General features: G+C 43.5%; 2 protein-coding genes across 3 annotated transcripts in view; both read right to left on the bottom strand.

Annotated features, from left to right (window-relative positions):
• The window catches only part of LOC309978104 (small integral membrane protein 10-like protein 2A), a gene marked incomplete at its 5' end in the record, with an annotated part of 129,018 nt that overhangs the window by 1,022 nt on the left and 113,293 nt on the right, over positions 1 to 14,703 (bottom strand). The window contains one exon of one of the 2 annotated variants that reach the window (XR_014327111.1): positions 660 to 754. The exons of the other annotated variant lie outside the window; for it this stretch is intronic. Of the gene's footprint in view, positions 1 to 659; positions 755 to 14,703 lie in introns of those variants that run through there. 2 annotated transcript variants of the gene reach the window in all.
• Positions 848 to 1,237, bottom strand: LOC309978161 (small integral membrane protein 10-like protein 2A; the record flags this gene model as incomplete). Its single annotated transcript, XM_082864522.1, has 1 exon — positions 848 to 1,237. One exon carries the CDS (start codon positions 1,235 to 1,237, stop codon positions 1,004 to 1,006), a length of 234 nt encoding a protein of 77 aa, XP_082720648.1. The 3' UTR covers positions 848 to 1,003.

The raw sequence follows: 14,703 nt of genomic DNA, 5'->3' as shown, positions 1-14,703 counted from the left end.
GGCTGTGACACCGGGAGGGCACGGGGAGGAGCTGGAGGGAGCCTGGCTGAGATGGCGGGAGGGCCGGGGAGGAATGCACCTTTCCTGCTTTTCTGTGGCCCCAGATGCGGAGCTTTGGAGGATGCCCCAGGAGAGCGGAGAGGGGAGCAACAGGGCCAGCAGTAGCAGGCAGAGAGCAGTCCCCCAGCCGCAGAGACCAGGCAGGGGGCCGGTTTGCAAAGTGCTGAGAAACAGACAGACCTGGGCTTTGGCCAAGAACACAGCCACCCTTCCAGGCTGCCCCCCAGCGTGTAGAGGACAAGGGTAGCAGCATCTTTTCTCCTCTAGGGCCTTCCCTGGGCCTCCCCTGGGCCTCCCCGAGCCCATTTCCCTCCACTCCCCCGTGTTCAGGTGACACCACTGGGGCCGTGGCCGGGAGGTGATGGGCTGACCCTCCAAGATGCCGAGGCCGCCGCCTCTCACCCCCATCTTGGAAATATGACAAGGGACTCCGGAGGGCATGCGCCCGCCCTGCCTTGCCTGCTCGCGGCTCGGCAGCTTTCCGGGCTGGCTTTCTCGGGCCCCTTCCACGTCTCCCCCAAACCACCGAGGGGCCTGGACATCTACATGTCATGGCAACCGCCTCCCTCCAGCCTGAAGTCCAACCTCTGGCCTCCTACCTCTTCGGTCAGGGCCAGTCATTCACGTTCCTGCTGCAGAATTTCTTCCTTCTGCTCCCCACTTCGCCCAAGGTGAGGCAACAGGTCGGCCGCACTCTAGTAATTTTCTCGAGTTCGATGGAAAGGGCCCGTTTCGCGAGTTTCTGTGCAGTTCGTCACCAGCCGCGACGTGGGTGACCAGAGCCGGGGCTTGGGGCTCGGTGGCCGTGACCTCCGCCGACGTCTAGGGTCCGGGGGCCCGGGCCGCCCCTTCTCCTTCCCCCGCCGCGTCCCCGCGGCCCTGGGTCCCGCGGAGCTTCATGCCGGCGCCCCTGCCGTCGCGGCCGCGCGGTGGTTGCGGGCGCTCACTCGATCCGCACCTGCAGGCGGACGTTGAGCATCACCGAGGCCACGATGTAGAAGTAGGGGAAGTTCATGCGCAGCCGCCAGGCCAGGTCGAAGAAGGTGATCAGCGTGCGCGTGAGCCCCTTGCAGAAGGCGCCGTACGAGCCGCGGGCCGCAGCCGAGCGAGACAGCCGCACCGCCAGGCCCGACATGGCAGCCGCCGCCGCCGCAGACAGGGCCGCCGACGCCGCCATGGGTTCGGCCCGGCGCACACCCCGCCGACTGACCGCAGTGGGAGCGGGTGGGCAGGTGGACGTGAGGCCTGGAGGCGACAGCCCTCCCCGCCCGCTCCGCCGTCTCCCGAGGCAGCAGCAGCCACAGCCACAGACAGCTCCACCCCCTCGCCTGCTCCCTGAGTGGCGGCCGCCAGCTTAACCCCGCCCCTAGCGTGGCCGTGCCCCTTTCTGGGGCTACAGACTGGCCGCCGCGGACTCAGCCCCACCCACGGGACACGCCCCGCCGGCAAGCCCCGCCTCCTCCCCGACTCCCAAGAGCAGGGCCAGAGGGCCAGAGCGCGTTGTAAGGCGCTGCTGCCCTGGGATCCTTTTGCAGAATGCGCTAGAGCAGAGGAGTAGAGGCCGTGAGGGTCTGGACCGCTGGGCTGATTCTGCACAGAAGGCCCACCCTGAACCCTCTGCCCCGTTTACACCATCTCCTCTCCCTCCCTGTCTCCACAGAAAACCGGGCCAGCCAACCCACTGTACTTTTCTAAGAATTCACATGTTTATGGTAACTCTGCACTATGGAGTTTCACCAAACCCACACGCGCATTTTTTTCCTTTCGGGTATATTGGCTGGTCATGCGTATTTCTTTATTCGTGAATTGCTCCATTGCCTCGTTTTCCTTACCTTTCACTCCGTAGTGATTTCTAAGCACTCCTCTTAGTCTATCTTTGCCCTGGATACCGCACAAGGTCCTCTCAGGTATTAATCTGCTCTCATTCATTGCCTTTTTCTTGCTGTTGGGCTTTAAAGCCTTTTCGTGGTTTCGTCTAATCTTTTTCTAAACCACATCCAATCCAAACTCCGTCACGTTTTCAAGACTATTGAAATGCGCATGTTTCATTATAGTAAGGACTTTTAAAAAGCTGTCTGCATGAAGCTGATTCACGAAGACCTCATCCCAATTTTCACAAGGAGGGCTGGCCTAAATTAATACCTTAATAGTCCCTCTCAAAATGCCTGTTCACCATCACACTGAATATCTCTGTAGCCTCTGTATAAGTGTTTAAGGAACCCAGCAGATTCATATACACTGAGCAAATGTCTACCTGCATGATCAAGGAAGAGAAGTAAGTTTGAGAGGCACTAGGTTATTGGATTGCATCATGATTTTATCAACAATATAACCATGCATGGATATGAATGCGTAAAAAACACCAGGGCAGATATATATCAAATTACGGAACATTGTTTACTCTGGTTAAGGCAGTAGGAAGGAGGACATACTTTTTATTCTCCATGTATATGTATGTATATCCATATGCATATCTATAAGTATTACTTGTATAATGCAATAAAAATTATTTGAAAAAGAAGGGGCACAGGAATATAGACTTATGCTTTATAGAAACCCTTTGTTCCAGACTGGATCCAGCATCATTCATTTGCAGAACCTGTTCCCTCCAATCATTTCTGAAACCTCTCCTTGGCCTCATCTCATTTATTTTTAACATTTTATTTTGAAATAATTATAGACTCACAGGAAGTTGCACAAATAGAACAAAAAAGACATTGTGCCTTTCACCCAGCTTCCCCAGTGGTGGCATTTTCTATAGACAGAGTATAATATCAAAACCAGGAAACTGACACTGGTATATTACTCTTGACTAGACTACAGGCCTAATTCAGTTTTCACCATTTTTCTAACCTGCATTAATTTGTGTGTGTGTGTGTGTGTGTGTGTGTGTGTGTGCATGTATAGCTCTAGCAATTTTATCCCATGTCAGGATTCATGTAACCACTACTACAATCAAGATACAAAAATATTCCATCACCACAAAAGAACTGCTTTGGGCTACCTCTTTGTACTTACTCAGCAACCCTGTAGATATTTTGTTAGAGTTACATCTATCTCATTTCCTTTAGAGTGGCTGTAAGTGGTACTGTGTGTTTAATTTTGGTTTCCACATGTTCATTGTTAGTATATAGAACTGCAATTGATTTTTTAATTAAAGCTTTTCTTTTGAGATAATTGTAGATTTACATACAATTGCAAGAAAAAATAGAGAGATCTCATGTACATTTTACCCAGTTTTCCACAGTGGTAGCATCTTTCAAAACTGCAGTACTGTACAATATCAAAATCAGGATATTGACACAAATCTATCTATCTTGTTCAGATTTCCCCAATTTACTTTGTGTGTGTGTGTGTGTGTGTGTGTGTGTGTGTTTAGTTCTATGCAATTTTATCACGTGTGGATTCATGCATCCACCATCATACTCAAGATATAGAACAGTTTCATAACTGTCAGGATCCCTTGTGTTGCCCTTTTTCGGCCACACCCACTTCCTTCCTGCCCTTCCTCCTTAATGCCTGGCAATCACTAATCTGTTGTCTATTTCTATAATTTCGTCTTTTTGAGAATGTTATACAAATGGACTCATACAGTATGTAACCTTTGGGGATTGGCTTTGTCACTCAACATCATTCTTTGGAGAGTCATCCAATTTGCTGGGAATGTCGTGTCAATAGTTCACTGCTTTTATTGCTGAGTTAGTATTCCTTGGTATGGTTGTACCATAGTTTGTATACCACTTACCCAGGAAGCACACCAGAGTTTCCAGTTTTTGGCTATTAGGAATAACGCTGCTGTGAATATTTGTTCACGGGTTACTGTGTGAACAAAAATTTCTATTTATCTGGGATAAATGCCCAAGAGTGCAATTGCTGGGTTGTATGGTAAGTGTGTGTTTAGTTTCATAAGACTCAGCCAAACTTTTCCATCATGACTGTAACATTTTACATTCCCATCAGCAATTTATGAATAGATCCAGTTTCTCTTCATACTCATCAACATTTGGTATTATCACTATTTTTTATTCTTGACATTCTGATAGGTGTATAGTGATATCTCATTGTGGTTTTAATTTATATTTCTCTAATGGCTAATAATGGTGAAAATCATTTTATGTGCTTATTTTCTATCTGTATGCCTTCTTTAGTGAAATGTCTTTTGTCATGTTCTAATTGAACCGTTTGTTTTTTGGTTTTTGGTTTTTTTTAATATAAATTTATTTATTTATGGCTGCGTTGGGTCTTTGTTGCTGCGCGCGGGCTTTCTCTAGTTGCGGTGAGCGGGGGCTACTCTTTGTTGCAGTGTGCGATGCGGTGCGCGGGCTTCTCATTGCAGTGGCTTCTCTTGCTGTGGAGCACGGGCGCTAGGTGCGTGGGCTTCAGTAGTTGTGGCTCGCGGGCTCTAGAGCGCAGGCTCAGTAGTTGTAGGCTCATGGGCTTAGCTGCTCTGCGGCATGTGGGATCTTCCCAGACCAGGGCTCGAACCCGTGTCCCCTGCATTGGCAGGCGGATTCTTAACCACTGCACCACCAGGGAAACCCTGAATAATTGCCTTCTATCAGCATTCATCATCATGCTTGTGGTCAGACATATGCTGAAACTTAAACTTATTCCAATAGTCATCTTCATGCATCTCTTTTTAAATTGAAGTATAGTTAATTTACAATGTTTTGTGTTAATTTCTACTGTATAGCAAAGTGATTCAGTTATAGATATATACATTCTTTTTCATATTCTTTTCCATTATGGTTTATCACAAGATATGGAATATAGTTCCCTGAGCTATACAGTAGGACCTTGTTGTTTTTATGCTTCTTAACTCACCTGAATGTTGCCCTTATTCCAACAGGCATCCTCTTGGTAGTTGTGTCACACTGAACCTTAACTTGTTCCATCAGTAATATTCTAGACTGTTGACACTCTTTAAATCTTAATCTTATTCCAGTGGCTGTGCTAATGTTTGTTGGTGTCACATTGAACTTTAACTTTTCCACGACTCATCTTGTTTGTGTTGGCTGGGTGAACCTTAACTTTCTTCCAGCAGTCAACTGAATGCTTGATCACACACCATAGCAAGACATGAGTCTACCAGCCATCTTCACGCATTTTGTCTCATACTGAATCTTGAGTTGGTTCCAGCAGTCATACCATGCTTGCCATCCCACACTCAACCTTAACCTCATTCAAGCAATCATGTTTCTGACAATGTTTGACACTTAACCTTAACCTTATATCAGTGGTCATCTTCACGTTGGTTGACTCATACTGAACAGTAACGGAATAGCAGTGGTCAGCTTCATGCTTGATGTTTTTCAATAAACCTTACTGTATTCCAGTGGTCTTCCTCATAATTATAGTCTCACACTGAACTGACCTTTATTCCAGAGGCCATCTTCTTGCTTGTTGCCTCACACTGAAGCCTAATTATTTTTGTAATCCATCCACTTGCTTATTGTTGCACACTGAACCTTAACCTTATTCCAGCAGCCATCTTCATACACATCGTCACCCTTTCAATCCTAACCATATTTCCACAGTCATTTTCAGGTTGGTGGTCTCATCCTGAACCTTTATTGAAGCAGTCACCAACATGTTTGTCAGGTCACACTGAACCGCGTGTACCTTTATTCTAGCAGTCAGCAACAGGCCTGTTTTCTCCCATTGACTCTAAGTTTATTCCAGCACTCATCTTCTAGCTTTTTGTCCCACACTGAAGAATAACCTTCGTCCAGTGTTTATCTTTCTGATTGCATCTCACACTGGGCCTTTTAACCTTCTCCCAGGAGTCATCTTCACGCTCTTGCCCCACTCTTATCCTTAACAATAATCCATCATTTTCGTGGTGGTTGTGTCACACTGAACGTTATCCTATTGCTGCAGTGACCTTCCAGCTTGTCATCCTCTAAGCCTTTACCTAATTCCAGCGTCATGTTCAGGAATGCTGTGGCACACTGAGCTTTATACTTATTTCCCTGGTGATCTTCTTTCTCGTCGCACACCAAACTCACCTCATTCAGCAGTCAGCTGGATGCTTTTGGTCTCACACTGAAGAATAAATTCTGCCATTCATTGTTATGCTTCCTGCACTAAACTGAAACGTGATCTTATTTGAGCAGTCATCTAATTGCTTGCGTTGCCTAGTGAACCTTGACCTCATTCCAGCAGAATGAGGATTGAAGATTCCAATCCAATCTTCAGGATTGTTTTTTCACACTGAACCATAACCTTTTCTCAGTGAAAATTTCCTGTTTTTGTCTCACACTGAACAAATAGTTGTCTTTGTGCTTGTGGTTTCAGCCTGAATCTTAAACTTTATTCCAGCGGTCCCCTTTATGTGTGTTGTTTCATGCTGAACCATAGAAGATCTATATTCCTGTTATCAAATACTGAACGTTAACTTTATTCCAGGTGTCACTTATGCTTGTTGTCTCACTCTGAACCTTAATATAATTCATGTAAGTCATCTGAAAAGTAAATGTGACTGTATCTGTTTGGTGCTTAACATTTAAAATAAAATGATCTGTCCAATTGCTATAGTTTTAAAAAGTAGATCATTTTTCCATTCTCTTTTAGGAAAAAAGTGCAGCACAAAGTAACTCAGTAGAAAGTAGTGAAAACAGAATTACATTTAAAACATAATTTTGAAATCAAATGTGCTTATTTTAGGTTAGTATGTATGATATGTAATTGTTGGTAACAAAACCAACAAGAATGAAATACAGACATTTACATCTTATCATGTTTGCGTGCATCAGAAAGACAACATAAAACATGTTTAAAACTTTCATGAGGTAGATATAACATATAAATAGGAAAAACTGTCCCTTGTTTATTTTTACCCCCAGTTTTCTTCTATATTCAGTAATAATTTTTTTTTTTACTTTTCAATAGTATATGACAGCTACCAGTGCAAATGTCTCACTTTAACATTCACTTTCAATTTTATATACACAGGTTAGGTATTAATGATGCCTAACCTAACACTGTATCTTACACACTGTATTGCGCTGGCTAGTCTGATATATGGTAGTTGGTACTGCCATGGTAGTCAGGCTAGGGGACATTCTTTGGTCCTCTGCATTTTATTCCTCAATCTTGGGAACACTAGGCACATCAGAGAAAAGTTCATTCGGTATTTTTCTATAAAGGGTCTTCATGAAAGGATTCCTCTACGAGATTCAATCACACCTTCTGATTCTGCAGACTCATCTGTCTCTGCAATCCCTGCTGTCTGAACAGTTTGTATTCGTGGTGACTGAATAACCGATGGCTGTGGTGTCTCATTTATTATTCCCTGGGCATGTACCGTTTGGCCAGAAGGTGACAGCACTAGAGTGACAGCTGGGGAGCCTCTTCTGGTGCCTGACGCAGCTACAGAAACATGAGCTAAACCAGGGATTGAATTTTGACCAGTCTGAGTCTGCATATGAGCAGATTCACTCTCTGCCACAGAATCTGTTACACCTGTTACAGAATCTGTCACACAGAATCTGATCCATCCTGCTGGGATTCAACTGTTTCCATGGTCAGTTGTCTTCTATTTATTTTTCCTGCCACATTTGTTCATTATTAAGACATTTGCCATTTGCAATCAATGCTTTGCCCCTTCCCCGTTTCCTTCTTCATTTATCCTGCCGCGATGTGATTTCTGCAGTAGCCCTGGTCACTGATTACGGACGGGAGGGTGTGGAGATGAGGAACCCACTGCCCCTTGGGAGGTGCGCCACTGCCCAGCAACCCGGTGAAGGCGGCCCTGTGTCAGCCGCACTCAGCTCTGACGTGCAACCGCGCTTCCCCGCTGAGCCAGGACCCCGAGCAGTCATTTTTATGCTGTTGTCACACACGACATTAACATTATTCGAATCTTTGTCTTAATGTTTTTTGTCTCCTGACCAGTAACAGTTCCAGGTATTATCATCATTCTCATTGTCTCCCAATAAACCTTAAACTTACTCCACTGAACACCCTTATACTTATCTCATTTTTAACTTGAACTTATCCCAAGGCCAGCTTCATGCTGGCCTTACCCTTTTTCAGGATGGTCGACTTTGAATCCTAATGGGCATTTGTAGATGAAACTGAATGCCTGGCTCTCTCCCAGATCAGGTCTCCAGACTGGCTGCTAAACCCCTACTATTCCTCAGTGCCTAAGAGGGCACATACCCGTGGGCTGCCTCAAAGGCAGGAAAAGGTTAGGTTACAAAGATGGCGCAGGCAACTATACTCCAATTAAAGAAAAAAACAATAACAAAGATGGCACAGGCTTGGGATCAGGACAACTACCAAACCCTGAACCAAACTACTGATGTAGTTTCAAATCAAAAGAAAGACACTCAAATCCTACAAGTCCACTTTAAAGCATGTATTGTTTGCTCCTTAGGGGAGCAACGTCATCACACTATAAGGTGCGGACAAGGGGAAACCTTGCAATTCATTTTGTAGAGTGGAATGCAGAGTGGTAAACAACGCCCCTTTGAGGCAAAGCTGGTGCCCCTCCAAGAAGGTCAAACTGACAGCTGTGTTCAGACGACCAACAGCCAATGGCTTTTGGCAGAGAAGAAAGGAGAGTGAGCCATTTTCTTGAGGGTAAATCAACTTCTCCATATTAAAGCTGTTAGGCAGCTAAATCTAGTAGCGACGTGCACCTTTACTATGACCAAATGACTTCTACTAAAAGGCTTCCTGGCATCACATAGAATTGAACTTTCAGTCCCACCTTTACCAATATGGGTGACCTCTCCCCTTGTATATGGGTCTTGGTACAGCTATATATATTAATCCAAGAGCTAGCTGATGCTCTTAATCTCAGTGGCCTTTAGAGAGGTGAATCGGAATGTAGTGGTGTGGGAAAGTTAAGATAATGCTCTCTAAGTGGAAAACCAGACTCCAAAGCTTGGAGATTCTTTTCTTTTTCTTTCTTTTCCTGGCCGCGCCCCGCAGCTTGCGGGATCTTAGTTCCCCAACCAGGGATCGAACCTGTGACCCCTGCAGTGGAAGCGCAGAGTCCTAACCACTGGATTGCCAGGGAATTCCGGAAGCTTGGAGATTCTATTGTTCAGAGTTCAGCGTGTGAAGAAGGAGGTCTGAATGGAACCCGAAGCTTGCTGAGCTGGACAGGGGAAGCAGCCTGGCTTGACTTAATCACTCTCAGGCAAGGTGCTGCACACACAACACAGGGAGATTTCTTTAACTTCTATAGCTCTTCAGCAGCTGGAGTAGTTGAAGGATAAGCGTGAAGTTGCATGAAGAAGGGTGGTCTGGCTTCTCTATTTCATGCTTTTGACTTCTCTAGGGGCATCCAATCTGGGTCAGTGTATGTAGGAGTCAGAGCAGGGGCTTTGGTAAGACTGAGCCGAAAGGTATTGTGTTTTGAAATGGAGTATGAAGAAGCAAGTGGTTTAAGGGATATAAAGTGTGGTGTGAAGTACAGAATATTATTCATCCTGCACAATCTTCCTGTAAGCAGCTCTTTTGCCCCTTTTCTGTTTGTCTATCTCTGTTTCCCCTCAGACCTTAGTTATAAAAATGAGATCACTAGGTAATGTTTAACCTAACTCCTGACTTATGCTCTTCTGAATGTACACCATGCCTTCCCTAACGTGTTGAGTCATTTCCTGGATTCTAAGGAGTAAGAATGAAGAATTAAATAGTTGAAGAATGACTGACCCTCTACTCCTAATTTCCCCGTTAGCAAATTTGCAGGTGAACCACATGGACAAGATAGCATCCAAAGGAAGATCACGAGTCAGCAGATCTGCACGCAACAGAAAAATGACGAAGAATCTGACCCTCTACCTTAATGATTAACTGAGATTATTTCCCCTTTTTCCCTTTAAAAACTTTCATGACTGAGCAGAGTCTTTGGGGTTGGTTTTGGGATTCCACCTTCTCCCTGGGTAGCCGGTTTCCTGATTAAAGCAACATTTCCTTTCCAACCAACTCTTGTCTCTTTAATATTGACTTTTCAAGTGGTGAACAGCCGAACCTGAGTTCGGTAACATTCCCATTAGCACTAAGCACTTCAAAATGCAGGCCACAGTGAAAGGTTAAGACAGCAGTAGGAGTATCCAGGAGAGGGAAGACCACGGACGGACTCATCATTGTTGTGTTGAAAGGAAACTCTGAGTGCAGCAGTAAGTGGTTGCATACAATTAACCCGGACTACTAACGTTGTTTATTTCTAAAAAATATCTAGAGGAATTCTTCAGTGACTCAGGAGTTATATATATATATATATATATATTTTTTTTTTTTGTGGTACGCGGGCCTCTCACTGTTGTGGCCTCTCCCGTTGCGGAGCACAGGCTCCGGACGCACAGGCTCAGCGGCCATGGCTCATGGGCCCAGCCGCTCTACGGCACGTGGAATCTTCCCAGACCGGGACACAAACCCGTGACCCCTGCATCGGCAGGTGGACTCTCAACCACTGCGCCACCAGGGAAGCCCAATTTTTTGAATGTAAACTGGTTCTCTAATATATGAATCAGGTTTCCAGGTAATCCTTGGAAATAAAATTTTGTTTTTGAAAATCAGTGTATCCTGTTGGAGATTGTGATGGGCTTCACTCGCTCAGAGGAAAGATGACATTTTAATACCTTCTGATCCTTAAAAAATGTGAATCTAGGCCATGCTAGACCTCTGAGAACTCCTGTTTGACAATGCAAGCTGAAAAAGACTAGATAGTGACTAACTTACACATCACTTTGGTGAGGAGAGAACTTAACCCCCCCCACCCCCAATCCCAGTAGTTGAATTTCCAGAAATGGGGAACTAAGCTGATTATTAATGCTGAAGAAAGACTAAGAGATGAGCTGTCTTCTCATCTGTTCCATATCTGTTACAGAGGACTCAAAAAGAAGCAGGAGCTGCCCAAGGCTTAAGTGTAAGCTTTGGTTCTTTTTAAGAATGTTCAGTTTATACACTGGGCTAGAAATGAGAGAGGGTTGCAGAAAGAAAGAGCATGCAGTTTCCTGGAAGTGCCTAAGACGGTTTCTTTTCAGAATGTTATGGTGATGCAGGTGCAAGAGGGCAAATCTTCATGTCTCTGTTCACCCACCTGATGGTGAGCCAGTTGGGCACTGATTCACCTGTATGTTCCCTAGACAACCTCGCCAGCACACTGGGAAACAATCCCTGATGATTCAGCAGGGCCACTGTTGCAAAAACCTCAAAGTGCCCATCGCAGGTTCTCGCTGCTTTCAGGACAGACCACCGTGGAATCCCGAGGGAGAGCTTTCTCAGCCTGGCTGGGAAAGGGTAAGTCTCTCCGAGGTCTTTTAGCCTCCTGCTTTTAGGGCCAGCCTTGATAGCTGCACAGCTGTTAAGAATCGCCATACAACATCCATAAAATGGACCCAATAAAACTCTTACCAAGGGAATGGGGAGTACAAAATTGCAGGGGGGCCGAACGGGGAGCAAGGCAATCTCCTCTAAGTTGCTGCCTCTTCACACACACCAAGGGCATTGCCAAAGGCATTAAAGTAATTTAGAGGTCCAAGACTGTATTCTAAATTTGTGCCTTACAAATAGAATCCTGATTCTCTAGGGTTTTTAGGATACTTAGCAAATTTTGTCAAATATGTGTCTTTTTAAAAAACCTAAATGAACTTTAAATGTAGAAATAGAGTGAACCTCATTTTCCGATCACAGGGCAGGAGAACCAAAAATTAAGAGGAAAATAGCAATATTGTACAGTTCTTGGGTCAAAGAGGAATTATAATGAAAACTGTGATAATAAATAATTTTGAAGTCATCAGTAATAACATTGTGACGGTTAATTTTATGTGCCAACTTGACTGGGCTAAAGGATTCCCAGATAGCTGGTAAAACATTATTTCTGGGCATGTCTGTGAGAGTGTTTTCAGAAGAGATGTGCATTCATTCCGTGACTGAGTAAAGAGTTCCGCCCTCACCGATGTGGGTGGGCATCACCCAATCTGTTGAGAGCCTGAATAGAACAAAAAGGCAGAGGAAGGGCGAATTCCCTCGCTCTCTTCTTCAGCTGGGATGTCCACCCTTTCCTGCCCTTGAACATTGGAGCTCCTGGTTCTCTGGCTTTTATTTATTTTTTAAATTTTTATTGGAGTATAGTTGCTTTACAGTGTTGTGTTAGTTTCTGCTGTACAGCAAAGTGAATCAGCTATACGTATACATATATCCCCTCTTTTTTGGATTTCCTTCCCATTTAGGTCACCACAGAGCACTGAGTAGAGTTCCCTGTGCTATACAGTAGGTTCTCATTAGTTATCTATCTCTGGCTTTTAGACTCAGGGACCTACACCTGCAGCTCTCCCCCCATCCCCCATTCTCAGGCTTTTGGACTTGGACTGTGAGTTAAACCATTGGCTCCCCTGGTTCTTATATCTTCGGACCTGGACTGAATTACACCACCAGCTTTCCTGGTCCCCCAGCTCGCAGACGGCAGATTATGGGATGTATCAATCTTCATAACTGTATGAGTGAAGTTCTATAATAAATCGAATTTTATATATATATAAATACATACACATATGTATATGTGTATATATATAAATACATACACATATGTATATGTATGTGTGTGTGTGTATATATATATATATATATATATCCATCTACCCATCCTACCTGTTTCTCTGGAGAATCCTGGCTAATAGAAGCATTATATATAAAAAGTATGGAATGTGACTAAAGACATATTTAGAGGAAAATCCATAGCCTTAAATGCTTTTATCATTAAACAACAAATACTTAAGATACGATATGCTGGATATTTATTGAAAGTGTACACTGTGTGAGGCCTGAAAAAATATATTTCATTTAATCTTCATAGTACTTATGAGGTGGGTACTGCGTTTTGCTATTCGTAATACTTAGGAGGTACGTACTATATTTTGCCCTTATCTTTTTGAAATGCTCAGAAGTATAATTAGGCACATCCACACAATGTTTTAACTATGATATGTTTCCAAGGACTATTTCACATAATTCTTGATTCAATGCCACAAATATTTATTAGTGCTTATTATAGACAAGACACTATGACAAAGAAATGAATAATAGATGTTCTCTACCCTGTAAAATCCAGTCATGTGTGTTTATGATATAGATGGTACAGCTCATATTATGATTGCAACTAACACTACTAGCTAAATTGATTGTATTAAATGCTAAAACTGGTACATAAACCCAGCACCATGGTTGCAGGGAGTAAAGTGATTCCAACTGAGGTTGGGGGCAGGAGTCCATCGTGGTGCTTGTTGCCACTGCTCAGGGAAGCATCTCTAAGTTGTTCAAACAATTAGTTAATGTGATTGAAGCAGGAAGGGCACATACATTTCCACTTTATTAAAATATTGCATAGATACAGAGCAGTTGGGCACATCCATTCTAAGGCACTGTCCTGGTTTGAATGCAATTCCACAAGAGAGAAAAGAGAAGCCATTACATTCGGTATTATTCACCTCTACATTCAGACTCCTCCCATGTTCCATGTTTATTGCTACTGGGATCTCAATTTTAACCCCAAACTTATAGCAGCATCATACTGGGACCTAGATGACAAAAATGAAAGACACATCCTGGCTCTAGCACTTGATATGATTTGGCACTTAACTACAAACTCTCTTGCATTGCTCTCCATTTGTTTCCCAACTCTTGTTTAACTAAAGATATTATAAACTCTTTATGAATTAATTTCTTTACTAGTTTTCATTAAGCCTAGAACAGGACTAGTTAGGCACATAGTAGATACCCCCAAAATGCTTCTATTAAATATCACTTCCAAGAACTTCAATGGAATAGAAAAAAATATACTTTCTGTAATTCTAGTTTAAGGAAAGGATGACTGGTATCCTCATAAAGGGGAAATACTTGAATGTCCTATTTCCTGTATTTTACAAGGAACTAGGCTGAATGAATATTTTCATGTATTAACAGCTTTAACTGACAAAGAGAGTTCTTCCCTTGCTACAGGAACTTGAGTCATTACCACTATTATATGAGAACATTTATATAAGTAGCAATGTGTGTGTGTGAGATTATAAGTAAAATTCAAAGAGGCTGTGAATCACTGAGCAACGTATAAATATCTGAATTAGTGACCTTCACCTCCTTAAATAATGTGTGTGTGTGTTACATAAAAAACATATAAGTTTAAAGAGTTTTTCATAACACCCTTGAGACAACTGGAGATAACTAGGCTTGGGAACAATCAGACTATACAGATAGCTATAGAAATATCTGTTAAAGGCAGTGTGTTCCAAAGCATATTTGCAGAATACTAGCTTTGTGGGTCATTACTGGGTATACATGAAAAAGGGTTCTGGGTTCAAACAGGATTGTAAAACACTGAGCCAAAAGAGGTGCTTTTTCCGCCTTTACCAGAGGACCTCTCAGAATTCTTATATGCTGATGTGCGCTGTGAATCTACAAAGCAGAAACAGCAGGAAGTGATTCCCAAACTTATTTGCAGACTATCTTGTATAACTAGGTGTTCTATGACACACACTTAGGGAGACGCTGAATTAAAGGATGGGTAAAATTTAAAAGCACTGAGAGATACATAGCTGGATAGCAAAGGAGAGTGAAAAGCAATGGACACTGGTTCCTCAGTCAATCTAAATTAAATTAGATTCCACTTGTATAGCTTCAACTGTCAAATGG

This window comes from Leucopleurus acutus, assembly GCF_964270905.1.
Source record: "Leucopleurus acutus genome assembly, chromosome: X".
In the NCBI taxonomy this organism is placed as follows: domain Eukaryota; kingdom Metazoa; phylum Chordata; class Mammalia; order Artiodactyla; family Delphinidae; genus Leucopleurus; species Leucopleurus acutus.
This window is presented reverse-complemented; position numbering and strand designations above follow the sequence as displayed.